The following is a 22,832-nucleotide window of genomic DNA, read 5'->3' as shown; positions in this document are numbered from 1 at the left end:
CACACACACACACACACACACACACACACACACACACACACACACACGGCACTTCAAGACCAAATGCTCTGGGGGGAAGCAGGGAGGTCAGCTTGGAGAGAGGCAGACAGACCTGCAGAGAAAGGGCGGTCCTCACCTTGTCCACATGGATGTAGTAGAAGTGGTCTCTGTGGTAGATGGCCTTGAACATGCGCTGCAGCTGCCGAGAGGCGCGGCCGTGGACCACCAGGACAAAGGCGATTCTGACCCGGTTGGCCAGCATATACTCCACCGAATCCTCATCCCACTGAATGTTCTTGTTGGCTTTACCTGGGAAAACCCGAGAAACCACAGAGGTGGGGTGAGCTCGGTCGTCCTCGGGGGGCGTTTCTCTGATGCTTCTCCCCGGAAACTATTTGAGGGGCAAAGTAGTCATATTGGGCCCTGAAACCTGATTCAACTTAACCAAGCAAGTCCTGGACCCTTACGCTGTCCTGGTACAACAGGAGGAGAAACCCTGAGGACCTGAAGATATGGTTTCCATCCCCAGGAAGCTGAAAAGAACGGATGGAGACATGTGTACACATATTAAACTACTGAACAAGGCAGGAGGAGATGAGAGATGTAAGAGGTGTATTTCTGAATCACAGAGGAAGGAGCAGTTAATTTCAAGTTGGGAAACGCAAGATACACATGCTGTTTTTGCCTGTCCAGAATACGCTCTCCCTTCTCCTCCTAAGAGCATCCGTTTTAAAAAAATTGTAGAAGAACAGATAACATGAGATCTACCCTCTTAACACATTTTTAAGTGGACAGGATAGTACTGTGGACTATAAGCACAATGTTGTGCAGCAGATCCCTAGAAGTTATCCATCTTGCATAATGGGAAATTCATCATCTGATATTTGGGGGGGCATCATCCCCCTCCTCAATTCTCAGTCTGTGTGGAAGAAGAGGGTCTCTCTCCATTGTCTATTTCAGGGGTGGTCACAGGGATGAAGCTTGGTTAATCAGGACACCGCCTCTCTCTGGCCACAGTAGGTATGGTTCAGCCCTAACCAAGCTGTTCAGCTAAGAAGACAGAATTCTGGACTTCTGTTGGAACTACTAGATGAGAGACGTTTGCAATCCATGAAACTGGCAGATGCTCAGAGCCCTCTGGTCCCCACGTGGAGAGGAAAGCCAACACAGAGGGAAGCACTGCTGAGCGATGGAGGGGGTCTAGGTCCTCATGAACCCACCTGGGCCCCTGGATCAGCCCGGGTGGAGATCAGCCGTGGTCAGAGCTTCTTTTTCTTTGAAAGCCCAGAACCTGTACCAGAGGCTCCTGAATAAATGATTCCAGACATCTTCTCTCCTGGAAGCAGCCTCAAAGACACCTTTTCTCCTTTTCTTCCCTTGCAAATGCTCCAGGGGCAAGGTTTCAGGGAGGAACACAGCTTACTGGTTCAGTTCATTACAGGCCCAGCTAGAAATATCCTGGTTTTCCTGAGCCGAATTTCCTTTGGGTCTAACCTGATTTCTTGTGGGTTCTAGGTTTGTGGGACTCAGAACCTTGTCAGGGTAGCAGCTGCAGGTGTCTCCGACTGTCAACTGGGAAAGCTGAGAATTAGGACTGTTTAGCCTGGAGGTCAGGAGATTGGGAGCCTGTCAGCTGCCACTGGGAAGCTGAATGGCCACCAAATGAGCGAGGCTCCTTCTATGTTGTCCCAGAGGACGGAATGAGATTAGCGTGTATCGTGTCCACGGCCTGCGGGACCTGCTTCCCGCAGATATGACTGCACACCCCTGGGCCTTGATCGCCCCTACCATCTACCTCGCCCCCTGGCCTTTTATCTTTTCCTTGGGCAAGCTCGTCTCTGCCTTGGGACCTTTTTTCACTGGCCATTCCTGACACCTGGGACACACTCTCCCTAGATCTTCGTATGGCTACATCTTCGTGTCACTAGTTCACAGGTCACAATAAGGCCACCCGGCCCCCACCAACCACATCACTCTCTTTCACCTCGACCTATTTCGATTTTCTGCATAGCATTTAACACCATCTGAAATTGTTTCCTTGTTTATTGTCTGAACCCCCCTACTAGGACATAAACGCCAAAAGATGAGGGACTGTATCAGAATGTTTGTCATTGGATACATAACACTGTAAGGATATCTGGCACACATCTGGTTTTTGGTGAAAATAAAAGTTACAGGTGGGTACATTTTGGTACCATAACGATTACAGTACCTCTGCTTGAGCATTCAGCAGTCCTTACCATTAATTATTTCATTTAATCCTTATAGCAACCCTGAAAGGTAGGGCCTTTATCTCCGTTTTGCAAATGAGGAAACCACAGCTTAGAGACGCCAAGCGACTTATTTGTTCAAGGTCACACTGCTTTAATTAAGTTAAGCTGAGATTCAAACCCAGGTCTGTTTCCAAAGCCTATGTGCTTAACCACTAATATACACTACATTACCATACCCAGAATTTGGAAATGTTTATAACAATTCTGCTTAGTTAATGAAATATCTTGTAAATTAGTTATTGCAGGTAGATCGGCATGTACTTGAGGAAGTCAGAGGCATTGCAAGGTGGATTCTTGTATCACGTGGGAGGCTGACTCTAGGTGGCCAATAAGGTTACATCTTTTCATCCACCCTCCATCCACCCACCCACCCATCCATCCGTTCAAATTCAACCACCCATCCAACAAACCATTTAACTACCCACCTAGCAAAGCATTCAATGGCCTATCACCTCCCCCCAAAAAAACCCAACCATCCATTCATCCACTCTTCCAAACATCTAACGATCAACTCACTGATCCTCGCAATATTAACTTAGCCTATACTACATGCCACACGCTGTGCTAGATACTAGAAAATTAAAATTGGGGGAAAAAATCCTTGCCTTTGAGGAGCTCTCAGCCAAGTGGGAAAAACAGAAGACAATGCTCAATTGTTTTATGATAGAAGTGTGCTCTTGGAGGGTGGGGGAGGAGTGAACAATCTGCCCGCAGGGACAGAGGAGACCGCAGAGAGTTTAGCCCAAAGCTCCAGAGCCCACTTCCCCGCGCTCTCCTGATACCCCACCATCTTTGTCTCCTTGACTGCTGAATCAGTAGCTGCGATCCTGGGGATAATTAACAGCTTGGCTCTGGTTGAAGACAAAGTGGGGAGCAAGCAGAGGGTTATCCTAACCACCCTCTAATCTCTCCAAACCACTTGCAAATACACTGGGCCTTCCTGGTGGTCGTACGAGAGGTGTGCCTGGAAGGATCATGTCCCTTTAAACACTCACACAACAACCTATTCATCCATCCATCCATCCATCCAACCAACCACCCAGAATCCTTAAACCCTCCTACTTGCCAGTCCTGGACACAGTCTTGAGCACAAAGGCACATGGGATGTGAGGCTGTTTTCACAAATGGATTATGAATGGATTAAGGAATGTGAGAATCCAAAGTAAAAAGATAATGACATACGAGAAAAGCTTACATTCTCTTTCCCACAACCACAGCCCAAAGGCAGCGTAATTATCACAGGGCTGGCTGTAACCTCTCTCCGCCTCCCTTGGAGACTCTTTATCAAACAAAGGGAGGGATGCTTAAAAACAATGGCTACTGGGCTTCCCTGGTGGCGCAGTGGTTGAGAGTCCGCCTGCCGATGCAGGGGACACGGGTTTGTGCCCCGGTCCGGGAAGATCCCACATGCCGCGGAGCAGCTGGGCCCGTGAGCCATGGCCGCTGAGCCTGTGCGTCTGGAGCCTGTGCTCCGCAACGGGAGAGGCCACAACAGTGAGAGGCCCGCGTACCACAAAAAATAAAACAAAACAAAACAAAAACACAATGGCTACTTGTGTCACTTTTTTCTACCTGGATTTCATTGGGTGATTTTTCAAAGCTTTAAACGTGGATACGATGCTTCATAGGAAGTCCACTCTGTAGGAGTTCCCGGTGGCACTCAGATAATACTGCTCACCCCTGCCCCAAGGCCTCTGGGTAACAATGATCTGGAGTTCCCAGCAAGTGAGCTTTATGAGGCCTTTGGGAACAGCCACGCTCTCCAGCCCTGGATGTCTCTTGCCATGTTGTTGAATGAGTGAGTGAATGAATGCATTCTGGAGAAGACGGGCTGCTCTGGTCCAGAGGAGCTGACGTCATCTGAGTGCCGGTCCTGGGGACTCTGTGTGGGTCATTACTTAGCTCCAGGAGGAATTCTATGTCATACCTGAGACTCAGAGAGGTCAGCACGTTTCCCCGGGTCACACAGCGAGTGCGCACAGAAGCGGGAGTAGGGGCCCAAATCCAGCCCCGCTCCTGCCACCCCCGCTCTGCTGCACTGGAGAGCAGTACGGGGAGTGAAGGCCGCTGGTATCTAAGGGGACTTGGGTGTTGACGACGAGAAACGCCTTTTGTAACTTCTCTCTAGGGTTTTTAGAAAGCAGAGCAGATTCACAGACGCAGACATGGATACACTGCCACACCAGCAGCAGAGGCTCCCGGGCGTGAATAGCATAAAGCCATCCTTGGGTCAGACGGTCGGTCTGGGGAGCAGTAAAGACAAGGGGGAACAAAAACCTAGAGTTCTTCTGGAGCACAGCTATTTTGGGGATAAGGGTGGGTGAGAAAGACAAAAAATATCTACAGAAAGGAGACAGAGAGATGGAGATGGGGATGAGAGGTGGGGATCAGGGGAGGGATACAGAGAGGCCACACACATCGAGAGAAACGCAGAGAGAGACCTGCAAACAGACAGGAGGACCTTCCCCTCCCACACATACGGGGGACCACGCATGTAGAGAGACCCACAGAAACGCGGGGAAAGACAGACACACGGACATAAATGGAGACAAACACACATAACCAGACACACACACTGAGACAGCTCAGGCAGAGGGAAGGAGGGGAGCCACGCTGTAAAAGCTGGATGCACTCGACCTCAGAGCACTGTAGCTATCCTTAAAAGCAAAGGCCAACGAAAGTTCCAGAATCTCAGAGTCAAACAATGCCTCCAGGCCTGAGACGCTGCCTGCTCCTCTCCCCCTGCCCCCCAGTCTACCTCCATCCTTTACACACCTGCCCCTCGCCTGTGCCCTGACCAGCCCTGTCCGCGTATGAGCCCAGAGGTAGAGGAAGAAGGTGAGGCTCAGGGGGGCGAAGCGCCTTGCCGAGGACCCATCAAATTGGTGGGACCGTCTCGGGCTGGCTCCATGACCACAATGGCAGTGTTCCCCATCTGGCACATGGTTGGACCCTGATGGGTTTTATCGAATAAACAGGAGAGTGAATGTGCGAGTTCTCTGCCCCGAGTTGCAGCAGGGTGGGGTACTGTTCAAAGGGGCCGAGGTTCATGGTGCCCTTTGCCAGGTGCCAGTAACCAGCTTCCTATAGTTGCTCCACACCCCCGGCTCCTGCATCGCCCTTTCTGGCAAGCTGCTCAGACACAGGGTCGCTGGAGAGGACAAGAAAACACCCCGTAGACCAGGCAGAGAGGCCCCCCCTGGGGGTGGGCCTCCCCCACCCGGGCCACCGTTTCTGGGACTGTGCTCCTGAAAAGCACCCGGCCTCCTGCACCAGGAGTGGGATCGTCAGTGGGTTGTGGTGAGATTCCCAGCGGGGCGGGAACTGGGGATGGGCTCTCTCCCAGCCTGCTGGAGGGAGTGGCAGCTGGCACAGCTGGCTGTGATGTGGCAACAGCATACAGTGTTAAATATGCAGTCCCCTTGACCCCGTAACTCCATGCCTAAAAATCTATCCTGGGGGGAGGAGAAGGCAAATATGCCCATCTCTATGTATAGGATGTTCTTTGTTCAATTAGTTACTCATGCGGCATCTCCTCTGTGCCAGGCACAGTTCCGGTCCTGTCAGTGGACACAACAGAGTCCTTTCCCAAACGCTGCTTAGGCTAGTGGGATAGAAAGCCACTAAAAAAGTAAGCAAATAGAGAATACGATTGCAAACAGTGGTATAGGTTATGAAGAAAAAAATTTAAGCATGTTCAGGGCGGGGTTTATTTGGCTATGGTGGCCAAATGTAGGCTGATGTGAAGTGGATACACTTGAACAAGCCTGAACGAGTGAACTGAGGGAGTGAGTCATGCAATTATCATGGATGGAGGAGGATTCTGGGCAGCTGGCATAGCAAGTGCAAAGGTCCTGGGGCCTCCACCTCAATAGTGTGTATAATGGTCCAAAATAGGAGTCGACCCAAAGGTCTTAGTAATACTTGTTGATACAGAACATTGCCTATAATATATTAAGCCAAAGAGAAGTCCTACAATGCAATCCATAACAATTTAAAAGACATGGACCCAAATATTAACAGAGGGTCAGATGGTGGCATGACGGTTTTCTTCTTTACACTTTGCCGTGTTAACTGCATTTTGTAAAATGGATTACTTTTATAATGGAACCTAACAATAAAGGTGATGCTTATTGCTAGTTCTAATACTGTTTACTGAGTGCCTACTATGTGTAAAACAATTTCTGTGCATGACTTTTTTACTTCTATCCAAACCACTATGAGAAAAGAGTTATTACCTTCCTCTTATACAACTGAGGAAGCTGGAGCTCAGAGACATCCCAGTTAGGAGTTGGCTGAGCTGGGAACGGAGCTGGTCTGTGATGCCAGAGCCCTAGCATGGCCACTATGCTCGATCCAATTGTCCCCATTTCCAAAAGACAAAAATCTGTTCCTAGAAGCCTGTCAGTTGACTTTTTTCCAGCTGCAGGACAGAAAACAATGGCATGTGGTCAGAGCTATGTGTGTCTTTACAGACGGAAACCCAAACACTGCCCGGCTCCTAAAAAAAAGCTATGAATTTAACAGTATAATCAGATTCCTGTGGTACAAAACAGAAAATAGGTGGAAGAATCAGAGTGATTAGAGGCAGCGGGGAAAGCTGACTTCAGACACATGTTAAAAACCCAGGGTTGTAGGGAAGCATATCAAGTATGTTTTTGTGATGCAGGTGTGGAGGCCAAGGACTCACGGAGGGCTGTGGCCTGTTACCCACCCAAGCTCTGTGTGTCTCTTTATCATCATTTGGTCAAATAAGGACGACGTAAACCTTGGGCCCTAAAGAGATGGCGAAGATGAAGGTACTTGGCAAGGGTCAATGGGTTGTGCACATGTCGTGATGCTAGCAATGATCACGCCTGTGGTACCTTGTAGGAATATGATCTGGGAGGAGAAAGTTAAGCTGCAGGGATTAGGAGTGTGGCCTCTGGTCAGGCAGGTCTGCATGACCTTGGACCAGGTAAGCCACCTTTCTAAGTTTCGGTTCTCTCATCTGTAAAAATGGGTATGTTATCATCAGAGCCTGTCTCTCGTGGACGCTCATGTCCATTAGAATAGCTATCATCACCGTCAGTGTTACTCTATTTGGCTGTTCGTCCCCAAGGATGTGGATCAAGTCTGGTGGACCCAGTGGGCCCAGCTCCAGCGTCCTACCCAAGGCGGCACAGTCTCCCAGGGCTGTGTATACCCCAGAGCCCACGGTTTGCAAATAAACATCCACACCCTGGATCTCCCTCTGCAGCGTCTGCCTCTGAAAACAATGACTAAATAACAAACGCAAAACGAAGGAGCCTCTGGACTGGAATAGTTATTCCAACCAACAAAGCCCTCCATTCTACCTATACTCTGAAAGGGGCTCTTCCGGCGACTGCGAGGGGGAGCTTTCTGACTTGGTTCCAAACAAGAGGGGAGGCTGGGTCTTGGAGACCAGTGGAGACGAGGCTGTGTGCAAACGGGGCTTGCATCAGGGGTGGGCCCAGCTCCCTGCCGCCAGCGAGGCACGGGCTCTGCGGCTCAGAACTGGGTCCAGCTCTGCCTCTTCACCGCGGGGGCTTTGGAAAGACACCTCTCCGGTTGTCACTTCTTCTTCTATAAACTGGGTTAGTCACAGGTAGTTCTACTTTTAATATGTCGAGGAGCCTCCATACTGTTTTCCATTGAGGCTACTCCGTTTTGCGTTCCCACCAGGATGAACACTGAGGACATGCGCAGAGCGAAATAAACCAGTCCCAGAAAGACAAATCCTGTGTGATCCCACTCATGAGCTATCTTACATGGTCTAAATCATAGACTCAAAGAGCAGAAAGATGGTGGCTAGGGGCTGAAGGGTTGGGGAGATGAGGAGTTATCATCAATGGACAAAAAGTTTCAGGCAAAAGGCAGATGAACGAGCTCTAGAGAACCTGAGTACAGCACTGTGTCTGCAGCCAACGGCATTGTATTATGCACTTAAAACTGTGCTAAGAGGGTAGAGCTCGTGCTAAGTGTTCTTCCAAAATACAATAAAATTTTTTAAAAAATAAAGAGGGATGAGAGATCCATCCCTGGCCCTGCTGACGGTGGGGTGATTCGTGCTTGTGGATGGGGCACCTCTGCCCACCAGGCACACCGCACGGAGTGGGGTTCATGTCATCGGAGGGGAAAGCCTGACAGGCTCCAGGTTCTTTGTCAGACTTGGGCCGAAGGGCCTTTCTCTCACTGGGCAGCACACCAAGGGCCACAAGTCTGGGTCCAAACCCTGCTTCTGCTGTGAATCAGCCGTGGGGCCCTAGGCGAGTCATTTCCCTTCCTTGGTCCTGAAGACTCTTCTAGAAAAATAATGATGCCTGAGGCATACTGACCCCTAAGCACTGTGCATACATGATTTCATTACTTAATTTTCCTAAGGCCTACGAGGCAGGCACCGTGATTATTACCCCCATCTCACCATGGAGGACTCTGAGGCTGAGAGGCCCTGAGCAACTGATGAGTTACCCTCTCTGTAGAGTGTCGGCTCAGAGACAAACCCATGCTTTATTCTAGCAGATGAGTAGATAATATTCCCATAGTCTGGGATTCTAGCCCAATCATGGAGTTAGCATCACTGAATAGAAAACTGTCCTCCCTTGAGACAGGGTTGGTTTTTGGTAATTCACTTAGTTTCTTCCTCCCTCCCTCCCTTTTTCAGGTTTATTGAGGTATAATTTATTATTATTGAGGTATAATTGACATATAAAGTTGTAAGATAATTCAAGTTGTACATTGGGGTGATCTGATACACTACACGTTGTGAAATGATTCTCCCCATCTAGTGAGTTAGCACATCCACCACCTCACTTATTTGTTTATTATGTATTTTGGGGGTGAGAACATTTAAGTTCTACTCTCTCAGCAAATTTCAATTGTACAACACAGTGCTATCAGCTATGGTCACCATGATACAGTCACATTGGATCCTCAGACCTTATTCATCTTATTGCTGAGAGTTTGTATCCTTTGCCAACCTCTCCTCTTTCCTCCACGTCCCAGCCCCTGGTGACCATTTCTCTACTCCCTGTTTCCAAAAGTCTAACTTTTTTTAAGTCCACATATAAGTGATATCACAGTGTTCGTCTTTCTCTGGCTTATGTCACTTAGCATCATGTCCTCAAGTTCCATCCATGTTGTCGCAATGGCAGGGTTTCCTTCTCTCTCGAGGCTGAGTGATACTCCCTGGTATATAGCACATCAGGTGGGCTTTCTTGATAGCTGGCAGTTCCTCATGAGCCGAGGCCAAGGTTTCATCTCTCCTAGCATGCCATCCCCATCACCTACGCCCCCGCCCCTGCCGGCTCAGGGGAGAGGCCCTCAGAGAATGAACGATTCGGACTGATGGATTAAGCCGGACAGCTCCGTCCACGTTCAGCGCCCAGGGGGCCGAAGTGGAAGCCTCAGGGCCGAGCTGTTGCATGGGACGGTCTCCGCTCATGTGAACTGGCTGAGGGCTGGACCCCGCTCTTCCCTGTTCAGGAGCCCCAGGCCTCCCTGGGAGGAGCCGGGCAAGTGCCTGGTCATGTCTCTAACATCAGGGCTGCTGCTCTGACTCCTGTGGTCATGTCACCTCCAACCTGACCTGATGGGAAGTGAGGGGAGGAGATACTAAGCAGGGATCGTGGAGTCGGGAGAGGGGAACTGAGGGAGCAAGTCCAAGGATAAAGCTGGCCAGGCCACACGCCTCGGGGCTCAGGAGAAATGACCCTTTCTCTGCCAAGCCATCCCTGACCCCCTCCCCCATCCCTTCCTTGCACCACCCTCCCACAGGCCCTCCAAGAATCCTGAATTTCTTCTTTTCAAAAAAAAAACTGTGGTAAAATACACATGACATAAAATTTACCTTTTTAATCATTTCTGAGCATACAGTTCAGTAATGTTAAGTACCTTCACATGGTCGTGCAACCGTCACCACCAACCTTTTCGTCTTGCAAAACCGAAACTCTATACCCATTAAACACCAACTCCCATTCCCCTCCCCCAGCCCCTGGCACCCAGTATTCTACTCCTGTCTCTATGACTCCTCTAGGTGCTCACATAAGTGGAATCATATAATATTTGTTCTTTTTGCAGCTGGCTTCTTTCATGTAGCAAAATGTTGTAGCATGTGGCAGAATTTCCTTCCTTTTTAAGGCTGAATGATATTCCACTGTGTGTATGTACCACATTTCGTTTATCCATTCATCTGTCAGTGAACAGCCGGGTTGCTTCCAACTTTTGGCTCTTGTGAATAAAGCTGCTATGAACACAGGTGTTCAGATATCCCTCTGAGACCCTGCTTTCCATTCTTTTGGGTATATACCCAGAAGTGGAATTGCTGGATCATATGGTAACTTAATTTTTATTAAGTTATTTTTCAAGGAACCCATCCTGCACTACTGAACTCAGCCATCCCATGTAGGGGCTCAGCCTGGGTCTGTATCCTGAACCCACCACTTACTCACAGGTCATTTGGCTGCTGTGTGCCTTTGTTTCCTCATCTGTCGAAGTGTGCTCACCTCCAAGGGATGCTGTAAGGACGCAAAGCTATAACACAGGCAAAATATGGTCATGCAGCTCGACAATGGAGAAGCCAGCTGTTGAGCCCATGTGGGGTGACTCTGGAACCCTTGCCCAATGCAGTGAAACTTGTAATTGTTCACACAGCTGGGCGGGGGGGGGGGGGGGGGGGGGGGCAGGACCTGACCATGAGGACTTCAGAGCTGGTGTTCTTCCCAAGGGAAGATTTACATAGCCCACACACAGGACATCAAATGGCACTAAGTGAGAATGGGAAAGGGATTCCCTTTTCAATTCTCATCCAGCCTTTCTGATTAGCCAGCCCACCAAGGGAGTCTCAGATCAATGCAAGCATTTCCTCAACAGCAAGGGGACTGAACTTCCTCTCCCAACAAGGGGAGATCTGCCCACAGTATTGGTGTCTCTGGCAGAAAAGAGAAGTAACTACGGGCACTGAAGACCACTGTTGTGATTTCACCGATTCATTTGCATGGTTGCTGTCTCTATGGCAAGGGAGAGAGAGATCTCCACTTCTGGCAGTGATGCAAAATGACTTTCAAAATACAATTGACTTAAGTAAAGATGAAAGTGAGTCTATTGCAATGAAAACATTATGCAAATAATAGGGCATAATGGCAAATAGGGATTTGGCAGAATCGTGAAGGTGAGAGAGTGTGAAGGAAGCTTGGAGAATATTAATTAGACTCCGCAAACTTGCTTTCCAACTAGGATGTGCTGAGTTTGCTAAACAAATGAGGGCAGGTGAAGGCCAGGTACAGACTGATGCCCAAGCAGCCTCGTATTTCATGGAAGGACCTGTAGGTCCAGATGACATTTGCTTTCCAGGCTTCAGGGGCCCAGGAGGGTTTCGTTGGGAGTTTTCTGGAGTAGCCACTGGGAGACCACCTTCCTGCCACAGAGAGAGAGACAGACAGACAGACAGACACAGGGGTCTGCTGAGAAACACTGTCCTTTTGACTTGCACTCCAATATGTTGAGCATTTAATATTTATAAAGTTTTTTGCACAGACTTCTTACCTCTCATAGCAATGCTGCATATAGAAATTATCCCCATTTACAGATAATTGGCCCAGGCTCAGAGAGGGTGAGGAACTCACCCAAGGTCACAGAGCTAGGAGGTGAAGAAGAGATGAAGAAACAGAAACAAACTGACCTGACTTCAGATACTATGCTCCATGCATGCTCTTAGCAAGAATCTGGGCATCTCTGTCTCCACTCAGGCTCCCACTGCCAAGCTCATCTGGACCCAAAGCATCATATTCCCTGAATGGCTTCTAAACCACTGTCTACTTTAGAATGGGGTTCTGCAGTCTGGGCATGATTGATATTTGGTACCAGATAATTCTTTGCTGTGGGAGATGAGCGCCGTCCTATGCACTGTAAGATGTTTAAGTCACATCCCTGGTCTTTAGTCACTAGATACCAACAGTATCCTTCCGCTTGTGAAAAAGCAAAAATGTCTCCATTCCTTGACAAGTGTCCCCTGGGAGGAGGGGCAAACTCACTCTCGGTGGAAAGCATTGCTCTAGAACAGAAGTTTTCAAAAGGTGGTCTCTGGTCCACAGCAACAGCATCATCTGGGGTCTTGCTAGAAGGGCAGAATCTCAGGCCCTACCCCACTCCTTGTGAATCAGAAACTCTGGGGTGGGGACCAGCAATCTGTGTTTTAACAAGCCCTCCAGGTGATTCTCAGGCAAGCTGAAGTTCGAATCCACTGGCCCAGGCTAGTGAGGCTCACCTCTGCCCATTAGAATGACCTGAACGTGGTAAGAGAACAAAACAAAAAGCAAAACCCATGCCTGGGTCCCACCCCAAGAAATAATAATTTAATTACTTTGGTGGGTGCCAGTATTGGCAAGTTTTTAAAGCTCCCCAAGTGATCCAACATGCAGTCAGGGTTGAGGACCACATTTTGTACCTTCTTTTCCTTTCAACCTCCTCTTAAAACCTGCATCTCTCAAGGTGGAAAGAGTTTTACCCAGATACGTCTCTGGGTGCCACCTCTCACGCTCACAGCCTCCTGTTCCGCTGAGACCCAAGGCTGTCTCACTCATTATTTTTCTCCCGCTCTGAGAAATGTCTCCCTCCATTCCTGATCAAGCACTCAGGAAACTTTCCTGCTCACTGATTTTTTTTTCCCCCTCATTCAAGTCTGGAGTTATTAAACCACAGCCCATGGCTGAACCGTCTTATTGATTTTATTGTCAAGAGCCCTGGGATATTCTAATGATGTACTGCTCAATAAATGGAAACCAGTGGGATAAATATTGATGGCGTATGGTGCATTTTGCCGCAATTCACTGGGTCCCAGTCTGCCCAGTTTTGCTGGGTAACTCTGCCGGTTACCCAGCAAAAGCACTGTGCTGAGGCCTGCAAGCTCTTGTCCATCCTGCTGATGTTACTTTTCCCACACATCAAGGATGAAAGTGCTATTATGATGAACAGCTACTACTGTGTGCCAGGCCTGGGCAGAGTGTTTTTAAGCAGATATTATCTCATTTACTTCTTACAGCAGACCTCTGAGGGAGGTATTCTAATTATTCCCATTTTACAGATAAGGAAGTCAAGACTCAGAGTGGTTATGTGACCTGGGGCCCGCTAATACACTGTGGAATTGGGATTCAGATCTCCATTTGTCAGCCACTAAAATGAGGGCTTTTAACCCCTGCTATGGTGTGAATGTTTGTGTGCCCCCCAGAATCATATGTTGAAAACCTAATCCCCAAAGTGATGGTATTGGGAGGTGGGGCCTTTGGGAGGTGATTCAGTCATGAGGGTGCAGCCCTCATGAATGAGGTTAGTGCCCTTATAATACAGACCCCAGAGACCTCCCTTATCCTTCTGCCAAGTGAGGACACAGGGAGAAGACAGTGCTCTATGAACCAGAAGCAAGTCCTCACCAGACACCAGATCTGCAGGACTTTCTAGCCCCCAGAACCATGAGAAATAAATTTCTGTTATTTATAACCCACTCAAGTCTGTGGTATTTTGTTATAGTAGCCCAAATGGACTAAGGCAAGCCCTAAGCTAAACCATGCAAGGAAAGAACAGCTTCTATTGTCATCTGAGTAACCTTACAGACGGTTTTGGTACAGATTAATATTTCACACATTTCTGCCCCTTCTCAAGCAGTGTTTCTCAACAGGGACCACTGGCATTTGGGGAGAGATAATAATTCTTTGTTGGGTTGGGCTGTCTCATGCCTTATGGGACATTTAATATCCCTAGTCCCCCAAACAGCCTCTTCCCCTTTATATTTCCCAGAGTCCCCTATAGCGAATCAATACGGTTGTTGCTTGAGAACCACTCATCTTACTGGGAGGCAGAAGGTTCCCTGCCAAGATGGCCTACTTCACTTTTGGCAACATGGGCAGTCACTCTGGAAAGGCAGCATGGCAAGTGGAAAGAAGTTTGGCTTTGCAAACTTTGCAATCAGAGAGATCAGGCTTCCAACCACAGCTCTTCACTGCCTAACTCTGTGAGGTTGGGCAAATTATATCACCTCTAAGATTCTAGTCCATTATCAGTACAAAAAGGGTAAAATATTGACTCCTGTTTCATAGGGAGGGACCCATGGAATCATGTGCTCAGAAAAGTGCCTAGTACAGAGTGGTGGTTTTTGTCCATGCCACCACCCATCTCCTAGGTATTCTTTCTGAATTCCCGATTCCACAGAATCAATGTGCATAAAAAATGAAGTGTTCTGTGCCACTGCGTTTGGGGTGTTTTTTTTTACTCAGCAGTAGTAACTGGAACAGGCACCTATGACATGCCAGGCATGCCGTGTTCTAGTGTAACAGAGCAAAGTACATGCCACCGAGAGCCTGGGCTTCTGAAGAGCAGACCTTCCCAAAGGGAAGACAGACAATAAACACATACAATTCCATGATATGAAGAAAATTAAATGGCGGCTGTCATGACAATTACCTTACATAACGACATGCAAGGAACTGCATTCTATTTCTCTTCTCCCCTTTCCAGCTCACTTCCCACTGTACTCACCCAGTTTCCCTTTCCGGGAAGCTGTAACAATGTCATCAAACCTCTGCTTCTGTTCCTAACTGTTCTGTTCCTTTTTCAAAGATACGACTTGCTATGAAAGGAATTGTGTCACTCACCCAAATTCCTAGGTTGAAGGCCTAACTCCCATGTGGTTGTGTTGGAGATGGGCCTTTTAGGAGGTGATGAAGGTTAGATGAGGTCATAAGGGAAGAGCCCTGATCCGATGGGATGAGTGCCCTTATAAGAACAGACGTCAGAGACCTTGCTCTCTCTCTCTCTGCCACATGAGGGCACAGGGACAAGGCAGCCTGCCAGCCAGGAAGAGCGCTCTCACCAGAACCCAACCAGCTGGCACCCTGATCTCAGACTCCCAGGGTCCAAAACTGTGATAAGTAAGTGTCTGTTGTTATGTGGTATTTTGTTATGACAGCCTAAGCAGACTAATATATTAGTCGGAGCTCAAGGGATGCATTCCTTGGAGTAAGATCTACAGGTTGAGTAAGCAGTTGACTAGGTAAAAGGGGGGAGCAGAGAGTGTCCCCAGGCAGAGGGAACAGCATATGCAAAGGCCCTGGGGTGAGACAGAGCATGGTAAGTGAGGGGACATGCTGGAGGGTCAGTGTGGCTGGAGCACAGAGGCCACGACAGAGCACAGGGTGAGATGGGGATGGAAAGACAGCAGGGGCCCCATGCAGGGTCTTGGGCACCATTTTAAGGGCTGCAGTGGAAGAGAGTGACAAACCATCACAACGGGCTTGCTAAGGGTGGCTGAGGAGTGGACTGTAGGTGGAACCACAGGTGGGCTGGTGTGAGAAGCCTGGCTTCAGGGTGCAGAGTGGAGCCTGGGCCCTCCTGCAGGCTGCAGCTTGGGGTGTTAAGATCACCTGCTCCCTCCCTGCCTTCTGAGCCTGAGCTGCTGTTCACAGGTTCTCCTAAGAGCCTTCCTGTCGCCTGACACTTTCATCTCTGTCCTCCTTTCACCTCTCCTGAAGGTCCTTGAAGGCTCCATAAATCCTGCCCTAGAAAAACACAGGGACTCATCTATTTTTATTACAAATGGAGCCACTGGAGGAGAGAACAACACTTACTTACTTCTCAGGAAAGGGTTTGAGAAAATAACAGGTTTATTTTCTCCAACTCTCCAAGGACTAGAAGGGTAACACGCTAAAGTAACAGTACATTAATTAATGCCAAATTGGTTGGAATTTTCCTAATAAAAATCCTTATAGTAATTACATTAAGGGCCATTAACACTGCCTCCTGATCCTACACCATAAATATGTCCTGCAGATGCCTTCTATTTAAACAGGGATGTTTCCTCCAATTGTTACCCATTTGTCACGTTAATGCTGTCACATCACGGAACGCAGACGGGAGTAATGACCTAGGCTCACGTTTGTGCAGTGTTTACTCTGTGCTGGTCACTCGGCCATTTAGTCCTTGCAGCAAACTTAGGAGATGAGTGCCACTGTCATCCCCATTTTCCAGATGAGGAAACTGAGTCACAGAGGGGACCTGCCCAGGGCCAAACAGCTAGGAAATAATGGAGCTGGGCTTTGAATCTAGGCGAGCTGATTGCAGAAACCTCAGCCATCCTGCCTCTGAGAAACCAGTACCCGTGGGAGCCTCTTGGCTATCCCCAGTGCTAACAGGCTGTCCAGCTGATTTCAACAGCAGTGACAGACACAGTTACTCCAATACAACATTAGGTTTTGTTCCTACTGGGCAGGGATTACGTTTTTCTTTACTTCTGCCTCCCTGGGGCTCAGCCCAATGTCCAGTGACAATGCCAGAAGCACCTGGGACACACTGAATACATTCCCGTTGAAGGAAGAAACAGACGTCAAAATACACGTGCAAGAGGGCTCATGGCAATGAGTAACACAGCATCGCAGGTGCACCTGGGATCACGATAGACCCGTTTCCCTGCACTGGTGAGACTAGGGCACGGGGACAGACGCCCAGACCGGAGATCACGGCACTTGGGAGCTGCAGTTACAGGATTAAACCAAGAAGAAGCCCATCTAGCTTTGCCAGCTCTGGGTGGTTTCTTTGGTGTCTCTGTCTATGTAGATTAACATATACTTACTATAGGAAATTCAAGCATACAGAAAAATATGAAGAAAGGAAAAAAAAAGAAAAAACTCAAATAGTAGAGCATCCAGATATCACTATTGTTAACATTTTGGTGAACGTTTGCCAAATATTTTTATGCACACACATTACATACCATTGTGTACATTCTGCTTTGTCATATGCGTTCTCTTTTCAACAATATGCTCTTGACACCTTCTCCACGTCAGTGAGCACAGACGTGCTTTCTTTCCTTCCTTCACAAATATTCACTGAGCATCTACCATGAGCAATGTCCCCGCCAGGAGCTGGGGGATGCTCACAAGAATGAAACAGATATTGAATTTGTCTTCAAGGAGCTTACAGTCCAGTAGCGGGGTGGGTGAAGGGAAGAGACAAACATATTTTACAAAAGATGTTTAATGCAATGAAGAAAAGGTGCAGAGTACCAGCAGGAGGAAGACGGGGTGGGGGGATCAATGCAGACCAGGTCTTCAGACTTTTCTGAAGAAGCAACAGTGAAGCCCAGATCTGAAACATGAGGAGGTGGGAGCCAGGTAAAGAGGGTGTCTCTTCAGGCAAAAGAAAGGCCGTGAGTCCAGGTCTCAAAGAGGTAAAAACAGTACTTTGCAGAATTTTTTAAAGGGGCGGGGGTCTCCGTTTGGTTTTTCACAATCCTTTCCTGTGTTTGTTTGGGGTTTTTAAATTATTTATTTTTAACATTTTTATTGGAGTATAATTGCTTTACAATGGTGCGTTAGTTTCTGCTTTATAAGAAAGTGAATCAGCTATCTTTCCTGTGTTTTTGAAATTTCTCTAGTGTAATGACAAAAAACATAGTGAAAACATAGTGACGGGTCTGGCAGTTCTTTCTTGAATGCCTCCAAAGATGCGCACCTCACTGCCTTATGCAGCAGCTAGTCACGCTTGTGGACAGTGTTGAGCTGTTTTTCTTCCAAAATACGCCTGCCAGAAGGTTTCATCCGCTGGTCCTAATTCTGCCTTCAAAGACAGCACTGCAGCCTCTCCGGTACTTGGAAATTGTTATTATGCAATTACCCCGCCCCCGACCGAACTCCAAGTCCAGGCCAAGTGTGCGCCCCCAGCTCACTTCAGTTCGCTCCTGCTGCATTTAGGGTGTCTTCGTCACGATCTTTCCTGAGAGTGAGTAGACGCCATCAGACTTTGGCTGACATCTGTGGCACAAGTACAGCTTAAGATCACTGTAAAAATTTTTTTAGAAGTCTCCTGAGCACGTGACACCATTCATTTGATACATAATTATAAATGCCTGTGAGTGCTATGCCCTGGGGCGGGGCAGCGCACAACAGGATGGACACAGGCCCACCTCGTTTTATTGCTCTTTGCGGATACTGCGTTTTTTACAAATTGAAGGTGGGTGGCAACCCTGTGTTGAGCAAGTCTATCGGCACCATTTTCCCAACAGCACTTGCTCGCTTCGTGTCTCTGTGTCACATTTTGGTGATTCTCGCGATATTCCAAACTCTTCCATTACTGTTATATTTGTTATGGTGATTTGTGATCGGTGATCTTTGATGTTACTGCTACGGCTTAGTGAAGGCTGAGAGACTGGTTAGCATTTTTTAGCAATAAAATATTTCTTAATTAAGGCATGTACATTGTTTTTTTAGACATAATGCTACTGCATACTTCATGGGCTACAGTATAGTGTAAACATAACTTTTATATGCCCTGGGAAACCCCAAAATTCGTGTGACTCGCTTTATTACAATATTTGCTTTACTGCGGTGGTCTGGAACCAAACCCGCAATGTCTCCAAGGTATGACTGAATATCACGTATTTGAGAAATAATTATCAGATGCCTGCTACTGGGGACACACTGAGGGGTCCGGCATGGACCAGACAGGCGCAGTCTCTCTCCTAGCGAGTCTCTAAATAAATGTGGAATGAACAAATGCTATGTCTTGTCTTTCACCACTAGAGCTTCACGGTGGGATAACCATCATTTGCCATGGTGTTTGTATTAATCAAGTCCCCTAACATGTTGGGTTGAGACTTCTTGATCAGCCTAGAAGGCCAAAGAGACCCGGGTTTCTCAACCGTGGCTTGGAAGCTTCATTTAAGCCAGGGGACTTCTGAGAAGACCCTTTCGTAAATAAGAACCCCTATAAATGAACTGGCAGACGAAGCTCATCTTACATGTGGACTAGACATTAGACCAGAGAAAGCAGAGTTGTAGCTTTTGAGACAGGATGGGGTTAAGATAAGCCTTTGAGGAGACAAGACCCGCACTACTGCAGCTCTGGAAGGCCACTGACAGTGACAACAATTTAAATTAAATTAAATTCAGTCGGCTCCAAAAGGAAACATGTGTAGTGTTAATTTCATGGGGGTTCCAATGTGTAAATCGAACAGATGATGCTTAAATGAGAAAGGCAGAGAAATGACATTTGGTTAAATAATGCACCAGTGGGTAGAATTTGTTAAGACTGTCATAAAAAATATACAAGCACAACTGAAAGTTCAGCAAGCTGTCACCCGGGCCAGGGCCCCTAAGCGTTCTCAGTACAATGTGCTTGAGAGAAGCAGTGGCAGCTTGGGCTGGAGGTGGTCTGGATGAATCGAGGGGACTCTGGCCAACGTCCCTGTTGACTTTTCTCATGTTTTTCAATTGACATATAGTTGATTTACAATGTTGTGTTACTTTCAGGTGTACAGCAAAGTGATTCTGCTATATATTTATATACACACACATATACATACATATATATATATTTTTTCAGGCTATTTTCCCATATAGCTTATTACAAAATATTGAGTCTAGCTCCCTATGCTATTCAGTAGGTCCTTCTTGTTTATCTATTTTATTTTATTATTTTTTTAGATTTATTTTTTTATTGAAGTATAGTTGATTTACAATGTTGTGTTAATATCTGCTGTACACTCACCTCAAGAAACAAGAAAAATCTCAAATAAACAATCTAACTTTACACCTAAAGCAACTGGAGAAAGAAGAACAAAGAAAACCAAAAGTCAGTAGAAGGAAAGAAATCATAAAGATCAGAGCAGAAATAAATGAACTAGAAATGAAGAAAACAATAGCACAGATCAGTAAGACTAAAAGTTGGTTCTTTGAGAAGATAAAGAAAATTGATAAACGTTTAGCTAGACTCATCACAAAAAAAAGGGAGAGGATGCAACTCAGTAAAATTAGAAATGAAAAAGGAGAAATTACAACTGACACTGCAGAAATACAAAGCATCATAAGAAACTACTACAAGCAACTAGATGACAATAAAATGGACAACCTCAAAGAAATGTACAAATTCTTGGAAAGGTGAAATTTTCCAAGACTGAACCAGGAAGAATTAGAAAATATAAACAGACATATGACAAGTAATGCAATTGAAACTGTGATTAAAAATCTCCCAACAAACAAAACTCCAGGACCAGATGGCTGCACAGGTGAATTCTATCAAACATTTAAAGAAGAGCTAACACCTATCATCCTCAAACTCTTCCAAAAAATTGCAGAGGGAGGAACACTCCCAAATTTGTTCTACGAGGCCACCACCACCCTGATACCAAAACCAGACAAAGATATCAGACAAAAAATGAAAATTACAGACCAATGTCACTGTTGAACATAGATGCAAAAATCCTCAACAAAATACTAGCAAACAGAGTCCCACAACATATTAAAAGGCTCATACACCATGAACAAGTGGGATTTGTTCCAAGAATGCAAGAATTCTTAAGTATACCCAAATCAATCAATGTGACACAACCATATTAACAAATTAAGGAATAAAAACCATATGATCATCTCAACAGATGCAGAAAAAGCTTCTGACAAAATTCAACACCCATTTATGATAAAAAACTCTCTAGAAAATGGGCATAGAGGGAACCTACCTCAACATAATAAAGGCCATATATGACAAGTCCACAGCAAACATCATTCTCAGTGATGTTTTGAGAAAGTATTTCCTCTCAGATCAGGAACAAGACAAGGATGCCCACTCTCGCCACTCTTATTCAACATAGTTTTGGAAGCCCTAGCCATGGAAATCAGAGAAGAAAAAGAAATAAAAGCAATACAAATTGGAAAAGAAGAAGTAAAACTGTCACTCTCTGCAGATGACATGATACTATACATAGAAAATCCTAAAGATGCCGTGAGAAGACTACTACAGCTAATAAATGAATTTGGTAAAGTTGCAGGATACAAAATTAATGTACAGAAATCTCTTGCATTCCTATATGCTAACAACAAAAGATCAGAAAGAGAAATTAAGGAAACAAACCCATTCACCATTGCAACAAAAAGAATAAAATACCTAGGAATAAACCTACCTAAGGAGGCAAAAGACTTGTAGTCAGAAAACTATAAGACACCGATGAAAGAAATCAAAGATGACAACACTGATGAAAGAAATCAAAGATGACAACAGATGGGGAGATATACCATGTTCTTGGATTGGAAGAATCAATATTGTGAAAATGATTACACTATCCAAAGCAATCTACAGATTCAAAGCAATCCCTATAGAATTACCAATGGTATTCTTCACAGAATTAGAACAAAAATTTTACAATTTGTATGGAAACACAAAAGACCCCGAATAGCCAAAGCAATCCTGAGAAAAAAAAACAGAGCTGGAGGAATCAGACTCCCTGAGTTCAGACTATACTACAAAGCTACAGTAATCAAGACAATATGGTACTGGCACAAAACCAGAAATATAGATCAATGGTACAGGACAGAACTCCCAGAGATAAGCCAAAGCCCCTATGGTCAACTAATCTATGACAAAGGAGGCAAGGATATACAATGGAGAAAAGACAGTCCCTTCAATAAGTGGTGCTGGGAAAACTGGACAGCTACATGTAAAAAAATGAAATTAGAACACTCCCTAACACCATATACAAAAATAAACTCAAAATGGATTAAAGACCTAAATGTAAGACCAGATGCTATAAAACTCTTAGAAGAAAACATAGGAATAATAATCTTGGACATAAATCACAGGAAGATCTTTTCTGACCCACATCCTAGAGTAATGGCAATAAAAACAAAAATAAACAAATGGGACCTAGTGAAAATTAAAAGCTTTTGCACAGCAAAGGAAACCATAAAGACAAAAAGACAACCCTTAGAATGGGAAAAAATATTTGCAAATGAATCAATGGACAAAGGATTAATCTCCAAAATATATAAACAGCTCATGCAACTCAATATCAAGAAAACAAACAGCCCAACCAAAAAAATGGGTGGAAGAACTAAATAGACATTTCTCTAAAGAAGACACAGATGGCCAAGAGGCACGTGAAAAGATGCTCAACATCTCTAATTATTACAGAAATGCAAATCAAGACTACAATTAGGTATCACTTCACACTGGTCAGAATGGCCATCATTAGAAAATGTACAAACGATAAATGCTGGAGAGGGTATGGAGAAAAAGGAACCCTCTTGCACTGTTGGTGGGAATGTAAATTGATACAGCCACTGTGGAGAACAGTATGGAGGTTTCTTAAAAAACTAAAAATAGAGTTACCATATGATCCAGTAATCCCATTACTGGGCATATACTCAGAGAAAACCATAGTTCAAAAAGACACATGCACCCTAATGTTCACTGCAGCACTATTTACAATAGCCAGGTTATGGAAGCAACCTAAATGCCCATCGACAGACGAATGGATAAAGAAGATGTGGTACATATATACAATGGAATATTACTCAGCCATAAAAACGAATGAAATTGGGTCATTTGTAGAGACGTGGATGGACCTACAGACTTTCATACAGATGAAGTAAGTCAGAAAGAGAAAAACAAATATTGTATATTAACACATACATGTGGAATCTAGAAAAATGGTACAGATGAACTGGTTTGCAAGGCAGAAACAGAGACACAGATGTAGAGAACAAACGTATGGACACCAAGGGGGGAAAACGGGAGGGTGGG

The 22,832-nt window shown here is 46.0% G+C and overlaps 1 protein-coding gene across 1 annotated transcript in view; it reads right to left on the bottom strand.

Moving 5' to 3' along the window:
- Positions 1-22,832, bottom strand: part of XYLT1 (xylosyltransferase 1) — a 317,608-nt gene that overhangs the window by 95,839 nt on the left and 198,937 nt on the right. The window contains exon 5 of the mRNA XM_027098118.1: positions 137-309. Coding sequence (XP_026953919.1) covers positions 137-309 — 173 coding nt within the window. The remainder of the gene's footprint in view (positions 1-136; positions 310-22,832) is intronic.

This window comes from Aethalodelphis obliquidens, unplaced genomic scaffold (genome assembly GCF_003676395.1).
Source record: "Aethalodelphis obliquidens isolate GAN/ISIS:26980383/991018 unplaced genomic scaffold, ASM367639v1 scaffold120, whole genome shotgun sequence".
NCBI classification, from domain to species: domain Eukaryota; kingdom Metazoa; phylum Chordata; class Mammalia; order Artiodactyla; family Delphinidae; genus Aethalodelphis; species Aethalodelphis obliquidens.
This window is presented reverse-complemented; position numbering and strand designations above follow the sequence as displayed.